The sequence below is a fragment of the Mixophyes fleayi genome, chromosome 4, assembly GCF_038048845.1.
Source record: "Mixophyes fleayi isolate aMixFle1 chromosome 4, aMixFle1.hap1, whole genome shotgun sequence".
Lineage (NCBI taxonomy): Eukaryota > Metazoa > Chordata > Amphibia > Anura > Limnodynastidae > Mixophyes > Mixophyes fleayi.
The window spans coordinates 132,409,841-132,427,446 of NC_134405.1; the positions used below are offsets into that span (position 1 = coordinate 132,409,841).

At 42.2% G+C, this 17,606-nt stretch overlaps 1 protein-coding gene and 1 long non-coding RNA gene across 2 annotated transcripts in view; both read left to right on the plus strand.

Moving 5' to 3' along the window:
• The window catches only part of LOC142152077 (uncharacterized), a 156,277-nt gene that overhangs the window by 109,569 nt on the left and 29,102 nt on the right, over positions 1 to 17,606 (plus strand). The gene's annotated exons all lie outside the window — the stretch shown is intronic.
• NPTN (neuroplastin) overlaps positions 11,682 to 17,606 on the plus strand; it is a 35,027-nt gene continuing 29,102 nt past the window's right edge. Inside the window, exon 1 of the mRNA XM_075208311.1 lies at positions 11,682 to 11,991. Within this exon, the coding sequence (XP_075064412.1) occupies positions 11,889 to 11,991 (103 nt within the window). The 5' untranslated portion in view covers positions 11,682 to 11,888. The remainder of the gene's footprint in view (positions 11,992 to 17,606) is intronic.

Sequence of the window (17,606 nt, forward strand, 5' to 3'; positions counted from 1 at the left end):
GCCACTAATAGCCAAAGGTGAAGGCCTCATTCTCTCTTTGCCACTGCGTGTGTAGAATGGCATGTTGGCAAAAAAATTTTTATCGGCACTTAACTTTTGCTCAGTAACACTTCTTTTTCGCTTCAACACAGTAATTTTTTTTTTTTTTTTTTTTTTGTTTTTTGGACTGATTTCGAAACACTCTGTTGTTTGACATCGCCTTGCCCAGATGACGTACTGGGAACACTAACATCAGGACTGATGACAGAACCTGGTTGCTCATTCTGCCCTTATGTGGACTGCTTTGAATCCATTCTCAGCCCAAAGGACTTGTAGTGCTAAAATTATTTGGTAAGATACTGCTGACAGATAGTAATTTTGACAGCCAGAAATATTTATGCACGATTATGGGGGACACCACAAAAGCACTGGGGAGTGATAAAAATTAGTTGGTATATACTGCTGACAGATAGTAATTTTGACAGCCAGAAATATTTATGCACAATTAGGGGGGACACCCCAAAAGCACTGGGGAGTGCTAAAAATTAGTTGGTAGATACTGCTGACAGATAGTAATTTTGACAGCCAGAAATATTTATGCACAATTAGGGGGGACACCCCAAAAGCACTGGGGAGTGCCAAATATTGAAAAGAAAAAACCCCTCTATCTTTCTTCTCTAGCGATTTTTGTTACAACAATTGGAATAAGAATATTGGATTCTCTGTCCCTGCTCTAATCAGCATGTGACTACACCCTGCTCTCTCCCTCTGTCAAATGGCGATGGATTGCTGTGGAGGCGTGTATTTATAATCTTGAAGTAACGCAAGAACCGAGCCCCGACGACGTCACAATGACGTTCGGCCTCGATTTGGATTCGGAGAGGGCGGGAGAGTACTTGGATACCCAAAGTTCGGGTGGGTTCGGTTCTCGGGGAACCGGACCCGTCCATCTCTAATAAAAAGGGTCAAGTGAAATAGTGTATCAAACTGATTTTTCAGTGCAAAGACATAAACACAACAGCAATATGCATATAAACAATGTTTTACACTATAGAGGGTGGCTCTACTTGTCCTGCCTTATTAAATTAAGAGATACATCAGCCCCATTTGCCACTATGTTCACCAGCTAGACACTAGACAGTAGAGGCCTGAGTCATTAAGGAAAGTAAGGCAAAAAAGAGGAGTAAGTGTTTTCTGGGACAAACCATGTTACAATGCAAGGGGTGCCAATTAGTTTATTATTTTGCACATAAGTTAAATGCTGGCTGTTTTTTCATCTAGCACACAGATACTTGATAGCTTTATTTTTATACTTAAATTTAAAGTTGATATAGGTCATGCCCTATCCCAATTATAAATCTGTCCCCACATTTTAAATTTACCACCCCCTCCAATGCAACATGGTTTTTCCCAGGTGCAAAGTTACTCCTTTTGTACACTTTGCTCTCCTTAATGACTCAGACCATAGATGTTACTAGAAACCATATATCATGTTCTAATTACATAGGCAGTTCAAAAATATAAGCTGCTGACACACTTATTAAGCTTGTTCAAGAAGTGCAATACAGAAATCATGCAAAAAATGGTAATGCAGTAATAACACACAACTACTTCTTACAAATATAAAATCCAACGCTCCTTCTTCCTCACTTCATTTTTCTTAAAATGTAGGTAGAAACATGTGCAAACAAAATAGTGGCTCTTCCCGCCTCTTGATGAAACTTCACTTTCTTTCAGAGTATGTCACACTTTTAACTTGCAGTTTACTGACTGAAATGCTTCTCATTTGTATTTAACAAGCTATTTTGTTTAGATATCTCAGTCCTAGAATCCCTGGCTGTCTCTACCTGCACTATTACCCTGGAAACTAAAACACTTCGGGTCTACCCACCAATTTCCTGTCTAACTAAACTGTTGCAACAAATCTTAGTCCAGCAAATAGATTATTCAATAAATAACACTGGTCAACACTCATTTTATTGCAAATCATAATAGAGTGATTTTGGGGTAACTTTGTCATGCTGATTCCGCTATATATCTCTATATAATCTCGTTTCAGTGCTCTAGCTCCTTCTCTCTCTGCTTTCCCAGCTTCAAACAGTTTTCCTACCCATGACAGCCTCTTTGTGTCTCTCTGAACTCTGTCTCACACCAAGGAAGTATGGAGGATGTAGTTTCCAGTCTCCTTGTGGTCTTTTTCACATGCGCTGTCATGAGTGCCGGCGCTAAATGTACATTAATTAGTGGACAAGTGAATCTATGAAGATCAGTTTATCCATTACTAGTTGATTTTGACCCTTGCTGACAATTCTTCCAAGCCTACTGTCCTAGCGAGTCCTTTAAACTTTCTGCTCCGGCTTGGTCCAACTACGCCTCTGCCAGTATTGCTACGCCATCAGCCCCTTTCAAACTTTGTGCCCTTGCTGATTCCCATCATGCCTTTTTGTTTTTTATTGAAAAAGTATCTTTATTTTGTATAAAGGTACAAAAAACATACCATACATTACATTCAAGTGTACAAAGTACACAGTGAAACATAATCGTTCATACTTACAGGCCTGAAGCTTTATTGAGGACAGACACAAATATAGTGGAGGGTGCATAAATTAAAGGCAATCCATTTCAACAAAACTTCAAACAGTGATGGAATGGGTTGAAGTGGGAAAGGGAGGGGGAGACACAAGTCCAAAGAATTTTTGAATAAACAGACACATGGGGGGAGGAGAAGAGGGAGACTAAAAAAATCAATCATCTTTTTCCTCGGGTCTGTCAATGGTATAGTCTCTAAGCAGGCTGTGGATCAGCCTGCGACAGTCCTGGATGGTCACGTTCTCCATTTTAAAGATGAGGCGATTCCTGGCAAGCCATATAGCGTCATTAAAACAATTCATAAGACGCCAGAAAGTTGACTTGTGGGGCCTCAGAGACCTTACCATCGAAGGGAAAGCACTGGTGCTGCGCAACGAGATACTTCTGCAGTTTACAACCCAAACTTGGCCACTTCTTGCTGCCATCTGCAAGACCATCACAAGGACAGTCTTCCACTTCATCTGGGGCTCCAAAATGGACAGAGCGAAGCAGTCAGTTATGTACAAGGAGCCTCTCAAAGGTGGGAAAGGTATACCAGACATCCTCACCATGCTGTGAGACTTCTTTGTTAGTAACTGCATCTGCAGGACTTTGATTGAAAAGAACATTTACTCTGCTGGAAAGTTCATGTCTCGCTTTTTCCTCCTGTCTCTTTGGAGGGCCCTTGGTTGGAACACGTGGGACAGCCCTTTTCCTTACAACTGGACTACACCTTGGTTTTACCTGAATGTTGGACAATTTGTGAGGGAGAACCATCTGGAGGGACTTAAACCAGACTTGTGGAAGCCAAAAACTGTCCACAAGCTCATCAGAGCTAAAGACATGTTTTGCTGTTACAGCAAAAACATGTGGTAGAGAACGTGGCCTGTAAGAGGCTGACTAATAGACATAAAGACATTGTATGGATGGCTAGCTAGGGGGGTTTGCCTCTCAGGACATTCATGCACTTCCGGAACCTATGCACATATGTCCAATGCCCCTTTTGTATCACCAGAAAGGAAACAGCATATTTTGTGGAACTGCCCCACAGCACAGGCATTGTTGGATGACTTGGAACACAAACTTAAGGACAGTTTGCCCAGGACTTGCCTTTTATACCATTCAACATTTTATGGATTATTTCCTGGGACTCACACTATTGGGGCAATCCAGGAGGCCTGGCAATGTATTCTGCCTAATCCTCTGGTTAGCCCTGATCTATACCATATATAAGAATTGTGCTTTAAATATTTGAATATATGAGGGGTGTGGTCTGGATGCCATACCAGCAGGATGCAGGGTCTGTGAGCTCCGTTATCCAGAGCATAAATCTCACCAATATTGGGGTCCACCCTTCCCCAAAAGTGACTAGACTGCTGCAGAGTGTCACCTGCTGCCAGGCAACACCACCTATATTTTTGGGAGCCACTATTCAAATACTTTAGAGAGGCCAGCCAACAATCGCCTTTCACTATACATAACAGCCGGCTGTGAACGCCATAAGGCTCCCTCTCCCTGGCCCCAGGACTCAGGTCCTGTCCCCTTCCGACCGGCTCACCTGTTTTGTAGCAGCTATGTGACCTTGACTCCCACAGCCTGGACCGCTTTATCCGCTTAGATACTCCCGAGAGACCCGCTCCGCAGACCAGTGCTCACACACAGAGTACTCACCTGTGTGGCTCCCGAACACCTAGATGACCCCCTCTCTTCTGCAGGATACTTGACTCAACTGGACAAGAACCGGAAGCAGCATCCCCGCCATTGCCGCCTCATTTCCGAGGAGAAGGTCCACGTCACCACCACAGAGGCGCAGGGCTGAACATACAGTGTACTCTGCTGCCACCTAGTGGCCTCCAGTTGATCCTACAGCTTGGGAGGTCCTGCAGAAAAAAAAAAAGGGGGAAAAAAAAGAGAAAAAAAAATAACAAGAAGGAATAAAAAAGAAAGGGGAAAAAAAAATAAAAAAAATAAAAATAAAAAAAGAGCATCTCCGCACATCTGTGCTCCTGAGGAGACCCTCCAAAAACCTCCCTGTAGATGCTGTGTTCCTGGACTTGGTCCCCTGCTGTCTGCTGGTTCGCTCATCGGCGGTTGAGGTGAGGCCTTGTTTTCCCTATCTGCCAGCATCTGTCTGTGCTGCTCTGGGTACAAGTATACTTCTGGAACGGCCAAGTTCCCATTGCCCTCATCTATTCACCTCATCCGCTTCCTGTGCGGTCCTGCGGGTTTGTCCTTATGTTTTAACATCACAACTGGCTCATTTTGGGCGGCCAGGGATCTCATCTGATATGTTCCTGTGATTTAAAGGTCTCTTCATGCCCGAGTGGCCTTTTCTGATCGAATTTTCTGCTCTGAAGATTTCTACTGAGTTTGACCTACCCTCCCTGACTCCCTTCCTGCCCCTGTCCTTACTCTACTTAATTATGCCGAAAAACAAAAAACTCCACTCTAAGGGTATCCCTCAATATTACCCTAATAAGGCTTCCTCAGATTCTGGAATTGAACAAGCAGCTTCTCCTTGCTCCCTGGAGGATTCAGACTCTGATGAGAATGTGTCCGCTCCAGTCACCAAAAAATACTTTCACTCTTTGATTAAGGAAATGAAAGAGCTGCGATCCTCAGTTCACGCTGAAGTCCAACATGCTCTTCATGGTCTGAGATCAGAGGTGTCCTCTCTGGGTTCTCGCACGGACCATATTGAAAGAAAGGTGGAGGATATTGTCACATTCCAGGAATCAACTGCTGACGACCTTTCTCAATTCCGGCAGGAGCTCAATACTATCCATGAGTGTCAAGAAGATATGGACAATAGAGCTCGGAGGAATAACCTCCGGATTAAAGGCGTCCCAGAGTCCTTTGAATCCGTGTATCTGGACCCATCTCTGGAAACTGTTTTCTCAGCTTGCACCAGAAGTCCCAGTAGATCAGCTCTTGTTGCATAGAGCCTATAGGGCCCTTAAACCTCGCTCTTCTGATCAATCTGCACCTAGAGACGTTATCCTCCGTCTTCATTATTTCATGACCAAAGAAGTTGTCTTTCAAGCTGCCAGAAAGCTCCCTTCTTTAACCTACGAGGGGTATACCCTCCAAATCTTCCAGAATCTCTCTCCCGCCACTTTGAATTTGGAGAAGAGAACTCCAGCCTGTCACTTCAGTCCTCAGGGAGAGCAATATCAGATACCGTTGGGGGTTCCCCTTTCGCCTTTATTTTTGGCATCAGAACCAGCAATTGTCAGCTAAAAGCTTAGGTGAAGCACGCAATCTTCTTCGCAGAATTGGACTGAGCCAACACACCTCCCTCCCCAGAAACCTCTCAGGCTTCTGCTAATGCTGTGGGGCCCTCTACACTGAAAGCTCAACGGCCTCCGCATAGAGACTGGTCGACTGTTCCTCGGCACTCCAAACCGCAGTCTACAGATCCCTGGCCAGCTTGTCCCCGTTCCTGCTCATTCTTCAAAGTTTGTACTTCTCTCCGCATAACCCGATGTGGTCATTACAATTGCCTGATGTAGTTCTACAATGGGATGTGGATCTCAGGGATGACACATCTTCAGTTGTATTCACCCTTCACAACTTAGTGTCTTGGGACTGTTTTGCTATGACCAGACACCGTTCTGCCTCTAATGACTGTTGTTCTGTTTCTGGATGTTTCCAAGAGGAGTCGGGTTGTTGCTCAACACCTTCGCCCCAAGGTGGGCACTTTAAACTTTCTACCTCATCCTCCCCTTATGGATCCTCAAGGCGATCTTGATGAGACACTGTCGAAATACAGACTCCAGCTCCTGGTTATGTTACTGATAAGTAATTGTGATGCTCTGTTTCATTTATTTTCTAGGTTATATTTGCTGTTGTATTGTTGTTTGTTTTGTCTCTTTGTTTCTTATGTTCTTACAGCTCTTACATCTGATCACGTCCGGATGCTTCTCATGAGGACATCAAGATACGCGTATTGTTATTGACTTATGTTATGTTTTATATAGTTTGTTGAATGCTGGTGATTTCATCCCTTGTCTTCCCTCCCTTTACTCCCTATTCCCTTCCTTATCTCAGAGTTCAATAATTTTCTCATAACTTCTCCCTCCCCCTCCTCTTCTATAAGTCATATACTCTAAGTTGGCCACCTGGGATCTCCTATTTGGTTCCCCGGCCAACCGTTTTTCATTGTTGCTAGACATCCACCCCCCTTAGAGCCTAGGGCTCTATGCTGGTTCCCCTGATGACTTGTTCATCATTTCCTATCCCTTAGCAGCAACTGCGACAAATGGACTTTGTTTCACTATGTCGATCATTTTCTACCCTTAGTCTTTGGTCCCCTTCTCCTTTTCCTCACTGGTCGTCACCTACCCTGTTTTACCCTAGCTACTTTCTTGTCTTTTATCGAACATTAACATACCTATGACTCTTAATCTTATGTCCCATAACGTTAAGGGCCACAACTCTCCCCAGAAACGAGCTAAACTCCATTGCTCTCTCAAGTCTCTTAAAGGAGATTTGATATTCCTGCAAGTAACAGATTTTGTGAATCATATCCATCCGGAGCTCCGTTCTAAAAAATTTCCCCTGACATATCTTGCATGTGATCTCACACAAAAAAAACGAGGTGTTGCAATCTTGTTTGCAAGCCATCTAATTTTTGATCTTCACGACTGTCATAATGATAAGGAGGGTAGATTTCTGATTCTCGTAGGCTCCTTAAATAATCTCCCCTGTACTCTAGTGAACCTCTATGCTTCCAACACTGGTCAGCATAGGTTCTTCAAAAAGTTGGGTTCGTTGCTGGCCCGTGTTCGCCAGGGCGAGCTTATTGTTGCGGGTGATTTCAACGCTGTTTTAGCCCCGACTATAGATCGGTCCTCAGATTCCTCTTCCCCTCCCCTGAGGAGAAATGCCTACAATACTGGAGCTTTACAGGCTTTCCTGAGGCTTCATAAATTATATGATTCATGGAAAGTATTAGACCCAATGGCCAGGGACTACACCTTTATCTCCTCTCCCCATAACACTTACTCTAGGATCGATATGATCCTGCTCAGACACGACCTTACTCTTAGACTTAGCTCTTCCAAAATTTTTCCTATTACCTGGTCGGACCATGCCCCCGTTTCAGTGGTACTAACCTCTCTTGCCCAATGTCCCCCTGGGGCAACCTGGAGTCTTAACGAGTCGCTTCTGCAGGACAAAGAGATTATTACTCACCTTAACTCACTTCTCTCAGAGTACTTTATGACGAATGATACCCCTGATATTTCTCTTATGACTCTTTGGGATGCTCATAAGGCTGTAATACGGGCTCAACTTATTGCTCTGGCTTCTCGGACTAAGCGGTTCCGTCTGGCCAAAACTATTCAGCTGACAGATTCGTTGAGAGCCTTAGAGCAACATCACAAATCGAACCCTGACCCGTTGGTTCTCCAGGAAATTGCCTGTTAGGGGGAAACTAAACCTTTGATTATCCCACCAGGTTGCTAATAAGCTCAAGTGGCTTAATCAGCGCTTCTATGAAAAGGGTGACAAAGCCGATAAACTACTGGCCACTAAACTTAGAGCCAAGACAGCGGCCTGGATATTAGGGACTCTGACGGAGTTCTACATTATAATCCTCAGCGAATAAGGGCTACCTTTCAATCTTACTACACTAAACTTTATAATGTGCCTCGGCCTTCTGACCCTTCGCTTTTCCAACAGAACTCACAGTTGATTGATTCTTTTCTCTCTTCTGCTAAACTCCCGAAACTCTCTCCACAAACCAATGCTCTCTTAGGAGCCGAGATCACTAAGGACGAGGTTGAGCAGGTGGTAAAGTCCCAGAAATCTGGTAAGGCTCCGGGGCCAGGTGGCTTCACTGCTGCCTATTATAAAAGGTTTGCTGGGCTCTTGGTCCCCCGTTTGCATACTCTCTTCAACTCAATCCTAGCTGGGGGGGTCTTGGTCTAGGGACTTTTTGGAAGCTCGGATCTCTGTTATTTATAAAGAGGGTAAAGATGTTTATGACTGTGCTAGTTATCGCCCTATTTCCCTGCTTAATAAAGATGTTTCACAAATTGTACGCTAAAATTCTGGCTAACAGATTAAATTTGGTTCTTTCCTCCCTTGTGCATTATGACCAGGTTGGTTTTGTCCCAGGCCGTCAGGCCAGGGATAACACCAGGAGAACCATTAACTTGATTCATGTCATTAATACCAGGAGGGCTCCGGCTATCATTCTCTCTCTTGACGCCGAGAAGGCTTTTGACATGATCTCCTGGAACTTTATGTCTGGAGCCTTGTCGGCGTTTGGAATCTCAGGTAGCCTCCGTACTAGGATTCAGTCCTTGTACTCTCTACCCTCTGCGAAAGTTATGATCAATGGTTCTCCGTCTGACCTTATTAATATCTCCAACGGTACTCGCCATGGCTGTCCCCTCTCCCTTCTCATCTTTGCCCTTGTTATAGAGCCCCTTGCTGCTTCCATTCGAGCTTGCTCTGATATTCGAGGTGTGCAGACGGGGGATCTGGAGAGTAAGCTCTCTCTCTTCGCGGACGATGTCCTTCTGACCCTGCAGCAGCCAGAGAAGTCACTCCCTGCTATCTTTAAAATATTACACCATTATGGTCACCTCTCTGGTTATAAGATTAAATTTGCCAAATCAGAAGCCCTACTGCTAAATATCTCTAATCGGGAAGGTTTGGTACTCACCTTCCGCTTTAGTTTTCGGTGGCAAAAAAAGAAAATCAGATATTTAGGTATTTTTATTACCAACTCCTACGACTCCCTGTACCGAGAGAACTAGCTGGGCCTTTTTGCTAAAATCAAGGCAGAACTTGTCTCCTGGCGCTCATTATCTCGTGGCTGGGCAGGATCATCTCTGTTAAGATGAACCTTCTTCCTAAACTTCTTTATTATTTTCAGACCCTCCCTGTTAGAATCTCCCTCTCGGAACACTCTTTTATCCAAAAGTGTCTTTCTAGATTTATATGGAACGGCCGGTCTCCCAGGGTCAAGCTGGCCCTCCTAAAGAGACCTACCAGATGTGGTGGTAGGGGCTTCCCGGATTTGAAGATTTATTATTGGGCAGCTCACTTGAGTCAGATTGTAGCCACCTTTGCCCCCCCAGCGACACTGTCGTGGGTTGATATTGAATCCGTCTATCTTAAATTTCCGATTCTTTCTTGTGTATGGGGTCTCTCAAAACAAGCTAGATCGCCCCTTGTCTGTCAATGACCCACCTTGTTATTCTCAGTTGCGATCTGGGAGGTCTGCCGCCCTCATCTCAATATCCTAATCTTGTCTCATCCTGTTCTCTTTGATGTAATCCTGCCTTCCCTCCCGGCTCTCCCCAGCTTTCCATAGACCCTGGGCCACTGCTGGTGTTCGGTTTGTTGAAGATCTAGTATACCAAGGTACCTTTATCTCTTGGGATGACCTGCGTTTTAAGTATATAAACCTCCATCCTAAATTTTTTATGAGTATTTTCAGTTACGTCACTTTGTGGGCTCTCTCCTCGGGGTAACTCCTTCCCCCACTCCTGTTTCCCCATTTGAAACCCTATGTCTTTCTTTGCCTTTGCGCAGAGTCATGATTTCCTATATCTACACCCTAATTCTCGATATACTTTTCCCTCCCGGTGGTAGGCATGAGTGGGAGAGTGATCTGGGCCCTCCCCGGAGGATTATTGGGAGATCATAAGGGATCAGGTTGCAACCAGCTCTATTTCCACCTTGGTCAAGGAGAGCGCATATAAAATACTCTACTGGTGGTACTACACCCCCGACAAAATTACTAAAATGTTTCCCTCTAGTTCTCCACTATGTTGGCGGGTTGTGGCCAGATGGGATCCTTTTTACATATCTGGTGGACCTGTCCTAAAATATCCTCCTTTTGGGACCGTGTTAGGGCCCTCCTTTCCTCTCTCCTCCCGTGTCCCACTCGGAAGGACCCATGGTCCTTTCTCCTTTGCTATCCTTTGATAATGATAGGCAGTCCTTGAAATTAGCTTCCCATATCCTTGCTGCAGCGCAATGTCTAGTAGCTATATCATGGAAGCAAGCTGAACCTCCTACTATGGCGGTCTTACGCTTCTATATTTGGTTTATGGCCCAGATGGAACAGATTACATATCATTTACATAACAAGGATGATAAATTCCACCAGATTTGGGCCCCCTGGCTCTACTTGTAATCCCCTTACTTCTATACTAGCTCCTTTCTGCTAAGTGAACCTTCTGGGGTCCTTAATGGTGCACGATTCATAGGTGACCTGATGTTGGACGTTGTTCCTTCTCCCTGAGTCTTTGGGTAGTCTTTTCTTCTGTAATTTAATTTTGGCGACCAGTGCTCTCGCTCCCCCCCCCCTCTTTCTCCACCTCATATTCTTAGAAATGGTTGCAGTATCCTGAGCACTTGGCACAACCAATGTTTGCTTACTTGTTTGTTCTGTGACAATATGTTGTTGTTCTTTGGCAATGTAGTAATTGCTGATTCTTGTTTGTTTGTTAATGCTATTTTCCAAAATAAATAGTTAAAAAAAAAATATTTGAATATTTGCAGCATATCTTAGATTCATTTGACTTTGTCAAACAAAGGAACATTGAAAGCTTGCACTGACTTTCTGTATAGTTAAACTTTATCTATGTCATCTATTGCACTGGTAGTACTCATTAAAACATGAAAAATAGGTTGTGTTGCGCTCAATATTTTTTAGGCTGTGTCAAAAATGTTAGAATGCAATGATGGGAACTAGCACACAAGACACCATTCATCCTATCTTAATGCAGATGTCAGTGGCTGAAATATTGCACTAAAAGCATTTTGGTACTTTTGCAAAAAAAAATATTTTTTTTGCAAAACTACTGAACTTTGCAGTCGAAAATAATGTATTGCAAACCTTAGAACTAATTCTACACCTAACCAGAAAGACAAAATGGAAGATAGTCTTCAAACCTAGCAGAATTACACAAGCTGGCTCATTTAAAAATGTAATGCTAGTGCCAAAAGATAAGCAAATGCATTAGGCATGTCTGTTGGGCAGAGAAAACACTAGTGACTTGTGTATATCCAGAGTAGCAGAGGAACAGGCTTAAAGGACAGTGCATACAGAGGAGCATACCATTGTAGCTGGTTACCATATTACACATAACATTACCTCACATAATACACACTACACACCAGCAGAGAGCAGGCAGCGAGGCGGACTGACGCACCGGGCTCCTCCTTCAGTTGCCCACATACCCGACAGGAGGCTCTCGCGAGACTCAGGTGCTTGCTGCGGGAGGAGACCGAGAGGTAGTGGCGGATACCGGATCCCAGGCCCGAGAGATTGGACACCGAGCCCCGCTGGCTGTGTCTCCCCTCTCTGTGCGCACATGGACCGCTGCGACCTCCGCCCCCTGCCTGCAGCCCTCCTCCTGGGGCTGATGCTAGTCTCCTGCGGCCTTCTCCCGGGACCAGCCACCGGCGCCCAGAACGGTAAGAAGGGGGTCTGCATGGTGTGTTGGGCTGCGGCTGACAGAGGAAGATGAGGTTAGAGCTGCATTGGGCTGGCGCAGACAATCATTTCTATAGGGACTCTTAGATTGCTCCTATAAATGTACATACAGCAGGTTTATCTGATATAGTAATGGAGGAAGGGTTAGTGCAGATGTCTATATACACATTAGTAGTATGTCTGCGCAGGGCGATGAAGGGTGACACATCTGCCTTCTTTGCCTTGCAGAATGATTCGGTTGCCATTTTTGGGATGGGATACTGTGGGAAGAGTAGATTTATCACCCTTCTGTTTTGCTGTCTCTGCGTACTGCAATTAAAACGTAATACTAACATTTAACATTGTACTTTAATACAGGGGAATATTCTTATCTGAATGCTTTATCAAATTGCAAGAGACTATAGTGTACATATGCACATTAGTATGCATAGAACAACACTATCTTCTATATTAGACTAGCAGATTGAATATTGCAGTATGTGTTATTTGCAGAGCAATACATGTTTAGGAATATCTGCAGTTAATTGTCATGTGTATTGTTGTTACCCTTATCTTCAAAGTGTGTACACAGCAATCCATGCTGTGTTTGTACTCTTATTTTTTGCAACTTGTCTATCTATTTTAGCCATTTGTGACTTCAAATTGAGTCACAAGTGGCTATGTCTTGTTAATATGCATGTATGACAATTGTTTTGTGGCCTTTTTTCGCTCCTGTTCTTTGACATTGAATTTGAGCAAGCCGTCTGTGTCTACCTGTGCAAACTAGTCAATCTGTATTACGTCTCCATTGCAGTCTGTTATGTGTGCTTATTATAAATATGTAAATGTGTACCTGAACAGTAGATTATTTTTCTCATACAATATTTGTCAAGGCTTCCATTATCAGAGAGGGGTGTGTATGCATCTACAGATCTTTTCTACATTTATTTTTTTATACATGCACTGGTGTCTGCCAAGGTTTCAATTATCAGGAGTGTGTATATTGATTTATATACTTGCACCAGTGAAATAACAGACTGTAAGGAGCTTGTGAGGAGTTAACTGTTGTGCAGTCTTCATATGTTAGCAAGGCTTGTAATCTAGCCATTAACAATGCATATCTAGGAGTGAAGGAGCTGTCTAGCTTGAAGATCTTATTTTTGTTCTTGAACTGCAGGGTACATCCAATCACTTCTGGCAAGCTAAGGGTTTATTTTTTATATGTATTTAGTTGTTAGCATGGTGAAATGTATTTTCAGTCATGTCTCCCAGTGTTTTGTAAAGATCAGAAGCAATCAGAGTAAATTATTAATGTGTTTACAAACCTGATGCTAGACAGTAATTATTTATTAAGCCTGCATTCAACTAATAGGTAAACAAGACACTGTTTTTCCGTCCATAGCTCTGTATTGAGATGGATACTCTGACAGTGGATCTGGAATCGGCCCTTAAAACCCTAAAAGGTCTGCTTATCTGCATCATTCATTTGAATTAACTGGATGCAGTCACTGTTACATCTGTATTTCAGGATAGACTGTCTGTCAAATTAGTCCCCAGGAAATATATATTAAGCTCTTACTCATAGGGAGCCAGCATCATAAAAATATAATCTGCTCAGCCCCCTTCCAAACTGTTTCTCCCTTCTATCACCAGCAATGGATTGCCTGCCTTAATCTGCATGAAGGTTCATGCAGAAACAGGAGAAATTAAGTCTTTGTATAGAAATATAACTAAAACTGTTTTGACCCTCACTAAAATTCAAATGATAGATTCAAGGTTGATAGTGTCTCATTTAATGAATTGTGGATATAAATGGCAACATAATTAATCTATCTCTGTGCTATATGCATGTCTTGATGAATTTTCAGATCAGAGCTATTAATTGCAATAAGAGTAGTCAAATACACTAGGGTTAGATCTGTACAATTTGGGTCACCTTGTGAAATTTTCAGTTGGTGCCTAAAATAGATTCATACCCATGATTACATGGGAAAGTTAGGGTTTTATTTATTTAGCAACAGTTACTGCGCTAATTTTGACACCATTAACATTCCTGTCAGAATTTTTTCTCCTTTCCTGTGAGATGTTGGTGAATTGGAGAGAGCTTGCAGACTGTGACGTTTTCATGCTTCCCATGGTGTGTGATTTTATGCTCAGTATGAATTATGTGGATTTCATTCATTGGCACATGTATACTAATGCTATCATACAGCGCTGAGCAAGAATTAGAAGCTGCAATTTCCTTTTTTTTTTTTTCTTTAAAGAAAAATGTCAGACTGGCCACTTTAATACTTGGCCACACCCAATTATCTTGACTGCATCTTATCTTTAGTGGGTGCATTTACCCAGTGTCTTCATGGCATAAGAGAGTCATATTTGATACTAAGCCTCCATTTTCCCTTTCAAACTGTTCAAATTTTGTAGATTTGCATCTTCATTTGTTGGTGGAGGGTGATTTACAAGGATGCAGTCTTTCCGTGAAAGAGTTAACAATTTGCATAGTGACCTCCAGGTTGTTTTCACAAGGTTTCAATGCTTTTTAAGGTATTCTAATGTATAATTTGAAATAGCAGTGTGTTTTATTGTTCATTCTCATGAGAGCATCACTGCTGCTCTAGCTCCAAGGTCTTTTCTTCCAAGGTCACATTGATTGCTCTGATTTAAGATCCAAGGGATCCCTGGGAGGGATGTTCCTCATTGCAGTTTGAAGCAAAATTGAAATGTCTTTTAATAGGAAAATGCCAGAAGCATTCAACATTAGTTCGCAAATTCTGGTTTATCAGTCTGTCCTAAAGACAGTGAGGCACACTTAGTGCATTTAAGTGCAGCATCTACACTAAGCCACAGCAGTAGCTTATGTCTTGCTCATGTTAGACAATGGAAGCAAGTGTCTGGTTGCTACAGTACATATTTTGCACCTGAATGCACTTTCGGCACAGACAATCAGGTGGTTAAATATTATTTGTATAATTGACAATATATTCTGCAGAACTTTAAAGAGAATGTTTTTCATCATAAAAATTGGTCACTAACCAAGTTATTATCTAAATTTTCTACCACACAAGCACAGACACCGCTTAGTTGAAATCAATCTATTAGTATGTTTTTATAGGACTGTGGGAGGAAACCTTGGTGAGAACATACCAACTGTGGTAATATAAGGAGATCAATGGTCCATGTTAGGTAGTATTTCTATAGACCATATGCTGTGTCTCTGACTGATCATGTATTTCCTATCTCCTCTCGGGTCTACAAAGGAACATGTGAATCTTAGATTGCATTAGTCACTAATTAATACACCTGTGCTCCTTAGAGGAAAACCAGCATTTCCTGCAGCCTTTTATCCTGTTTTCAACTTGTTTGCTCACCATGTATTCATTTGCTTTCCAGCGCATGGTGAGAGCAAATTGGATGCAGCTTGGGGGAGATTGATCTCTATGAAGTAAGAGCTCACTGTACACGGGAGCTTTCATAGTAAACAAGCCTGGACAATGGATGCAAGAAAATAGCACCTTTGATTTAGTGTTCTTTCCTGCTTTTCCTACCATCTATAAACTGCTCATTTTTATACAGGGGCCATCTGGGATAAATTAAATATATAATGACAAGCCCATAGCATTTTTGATAACTGCTACATGGTTTAAAGTCCACCTTGTTTCCATCACTACCAAATTTTCATATTTGAGATCTCTCCCAACATTGATATCTGATACTAGAAATATTCATCTGCTTTTACAATCTCTAATTTCATTAATTGTGAACTTTCATGAAGAGCTATGCTCCAAATGCAGCTTTGTATTGTGTAAGATCTAACATGGCAAATTATTTACTTCTAATATCTTGAATGGTTTAGGTTATAAAGTAAACCACCTCATGAACAGCAGTAACTACAGTAAACAAAACTGACCAGTACCTAATGAAAAGTAAATTTGACATTTTTACACAACACATTGTGTATTTATGACTCTGTGTTCTCTGTTTGTGTAGCACTGTCCGTTATATGAAAGTAAAGTTGCCATGACGATGGGATTTTTCCACTCCAGCTAGCAGTTTTAAATAAAACCTGCTGTAGTAGCTAAAATGCACCTTTATAAAATTAGATTATAGAGGAACTAAACTTATATTTAATGTGGTATTTAATTAAATGGCACAACAGCTGTGTTTATTTAGATAACTTTGGTTAGTCACAGGTCACCCCTATGTTTCTTAAATAGCCCATTCCATATACCAGGTTTATTTATAGCTAAAGGGTCTTTTAGTTTCTTAAAATCTTCAAAGATCTTTCAAAACACCATAAGGCTCTTTGCTCACACACGGGGGATAGGGGGGTTGAAGGGAGGGTTAGTTTTCTTTTAAGCCATTGATAATATCAGTAATAAGGCTATATGAGGTTGATGTTGAAGTGGATGCATATTTATCCAAAAAAGCATTAAAAAGATGTATGCAAAGATGAGTATTACAGCCAATATACTGAGTCAGTGCACCAGTAACACTTCCACCAGGTTTATGTATGGTGTACATCAGATATAATTGCACCCAACCAGGTCATAAGCCCACATGAAAACAAAACTCTTCATCTAGTGTGTGTTTGCACCCTCCTTCAGACAAGAGATGCAGCCACTAATAGGCGTATCTGCTTCTCTGTGTGGGTCTGCCATGGTCACAGTTACATGAACTCGCCCTTAATGTACGCGGACAGCGTTTGTAAAGGATTTCCTGAACAGTCACAAAGAGACTGGTGTCCTTCGCTTTGTACTACTGATGTGTTTTTATTGGATGGTTTATATATTATGCCATCCAATAGAATAGGGTCTTGGTTGCAAATAAGCATTTGAGGGACTTTGGGGATTAGTCAGACAGGTGGTCCCTACAACATTGGTTTAAATGCAGTTTAATGGTTTGCACACTAACATAGCAACAAGTGGGCTTTCAGAGCTAGTGTTACTTTATAAATACTGAATGTTTATTGCTTGTTCTGAATGCCCATTTTATTTGCTTCTCCTGTGAATAGCACATGCATGAAGTTCTAGACCTCAGTGATCCATAAGCCTGCAGCATTTTACAAGGGTTTTCCTTCATGCAATCTGTTTCCAACATGATGCAAGTAAATCTTAAAGTGTTTTTGCAAGAACATCCTTAAAATGTTGTGAGGAAATTCAGTCCCTGCGATGCTTTGTGGCGTGCCTCCGGAACCAACGTGAAGACACTCTGCAGCAATGTAACATGACAGATTTGTTTCTTGCACCCCATAGCACAGGAAAATCTGTGATGTTCAGGTACCGTAGTACACGGAAATAAAATGTCCAAGATGTCCAAATTGAATCATAAAGAGTAGTCATGAAGACACTTTGTGTGCACTGTTCGTTCTGGAGGGGGAAAAAGTACTATGGGGAGTGTTAATGCACCTTGGTCTTTGTTGGAGCTGCTATTGGATTAGAATGTGGTGGAAGTTTACAAAATTGACTTCATTTCAAGGGATACTGTGACCCATGACACTTTTCTGAGAAGCTTCAGTTACTTATGATTATTTATATCTAAATACTTTTAGAAGCTGTGACTTTCTAGTCCAGAAGACTGTTCAGATTTCCACATACAAAGCCTATTAAATAAACACTGC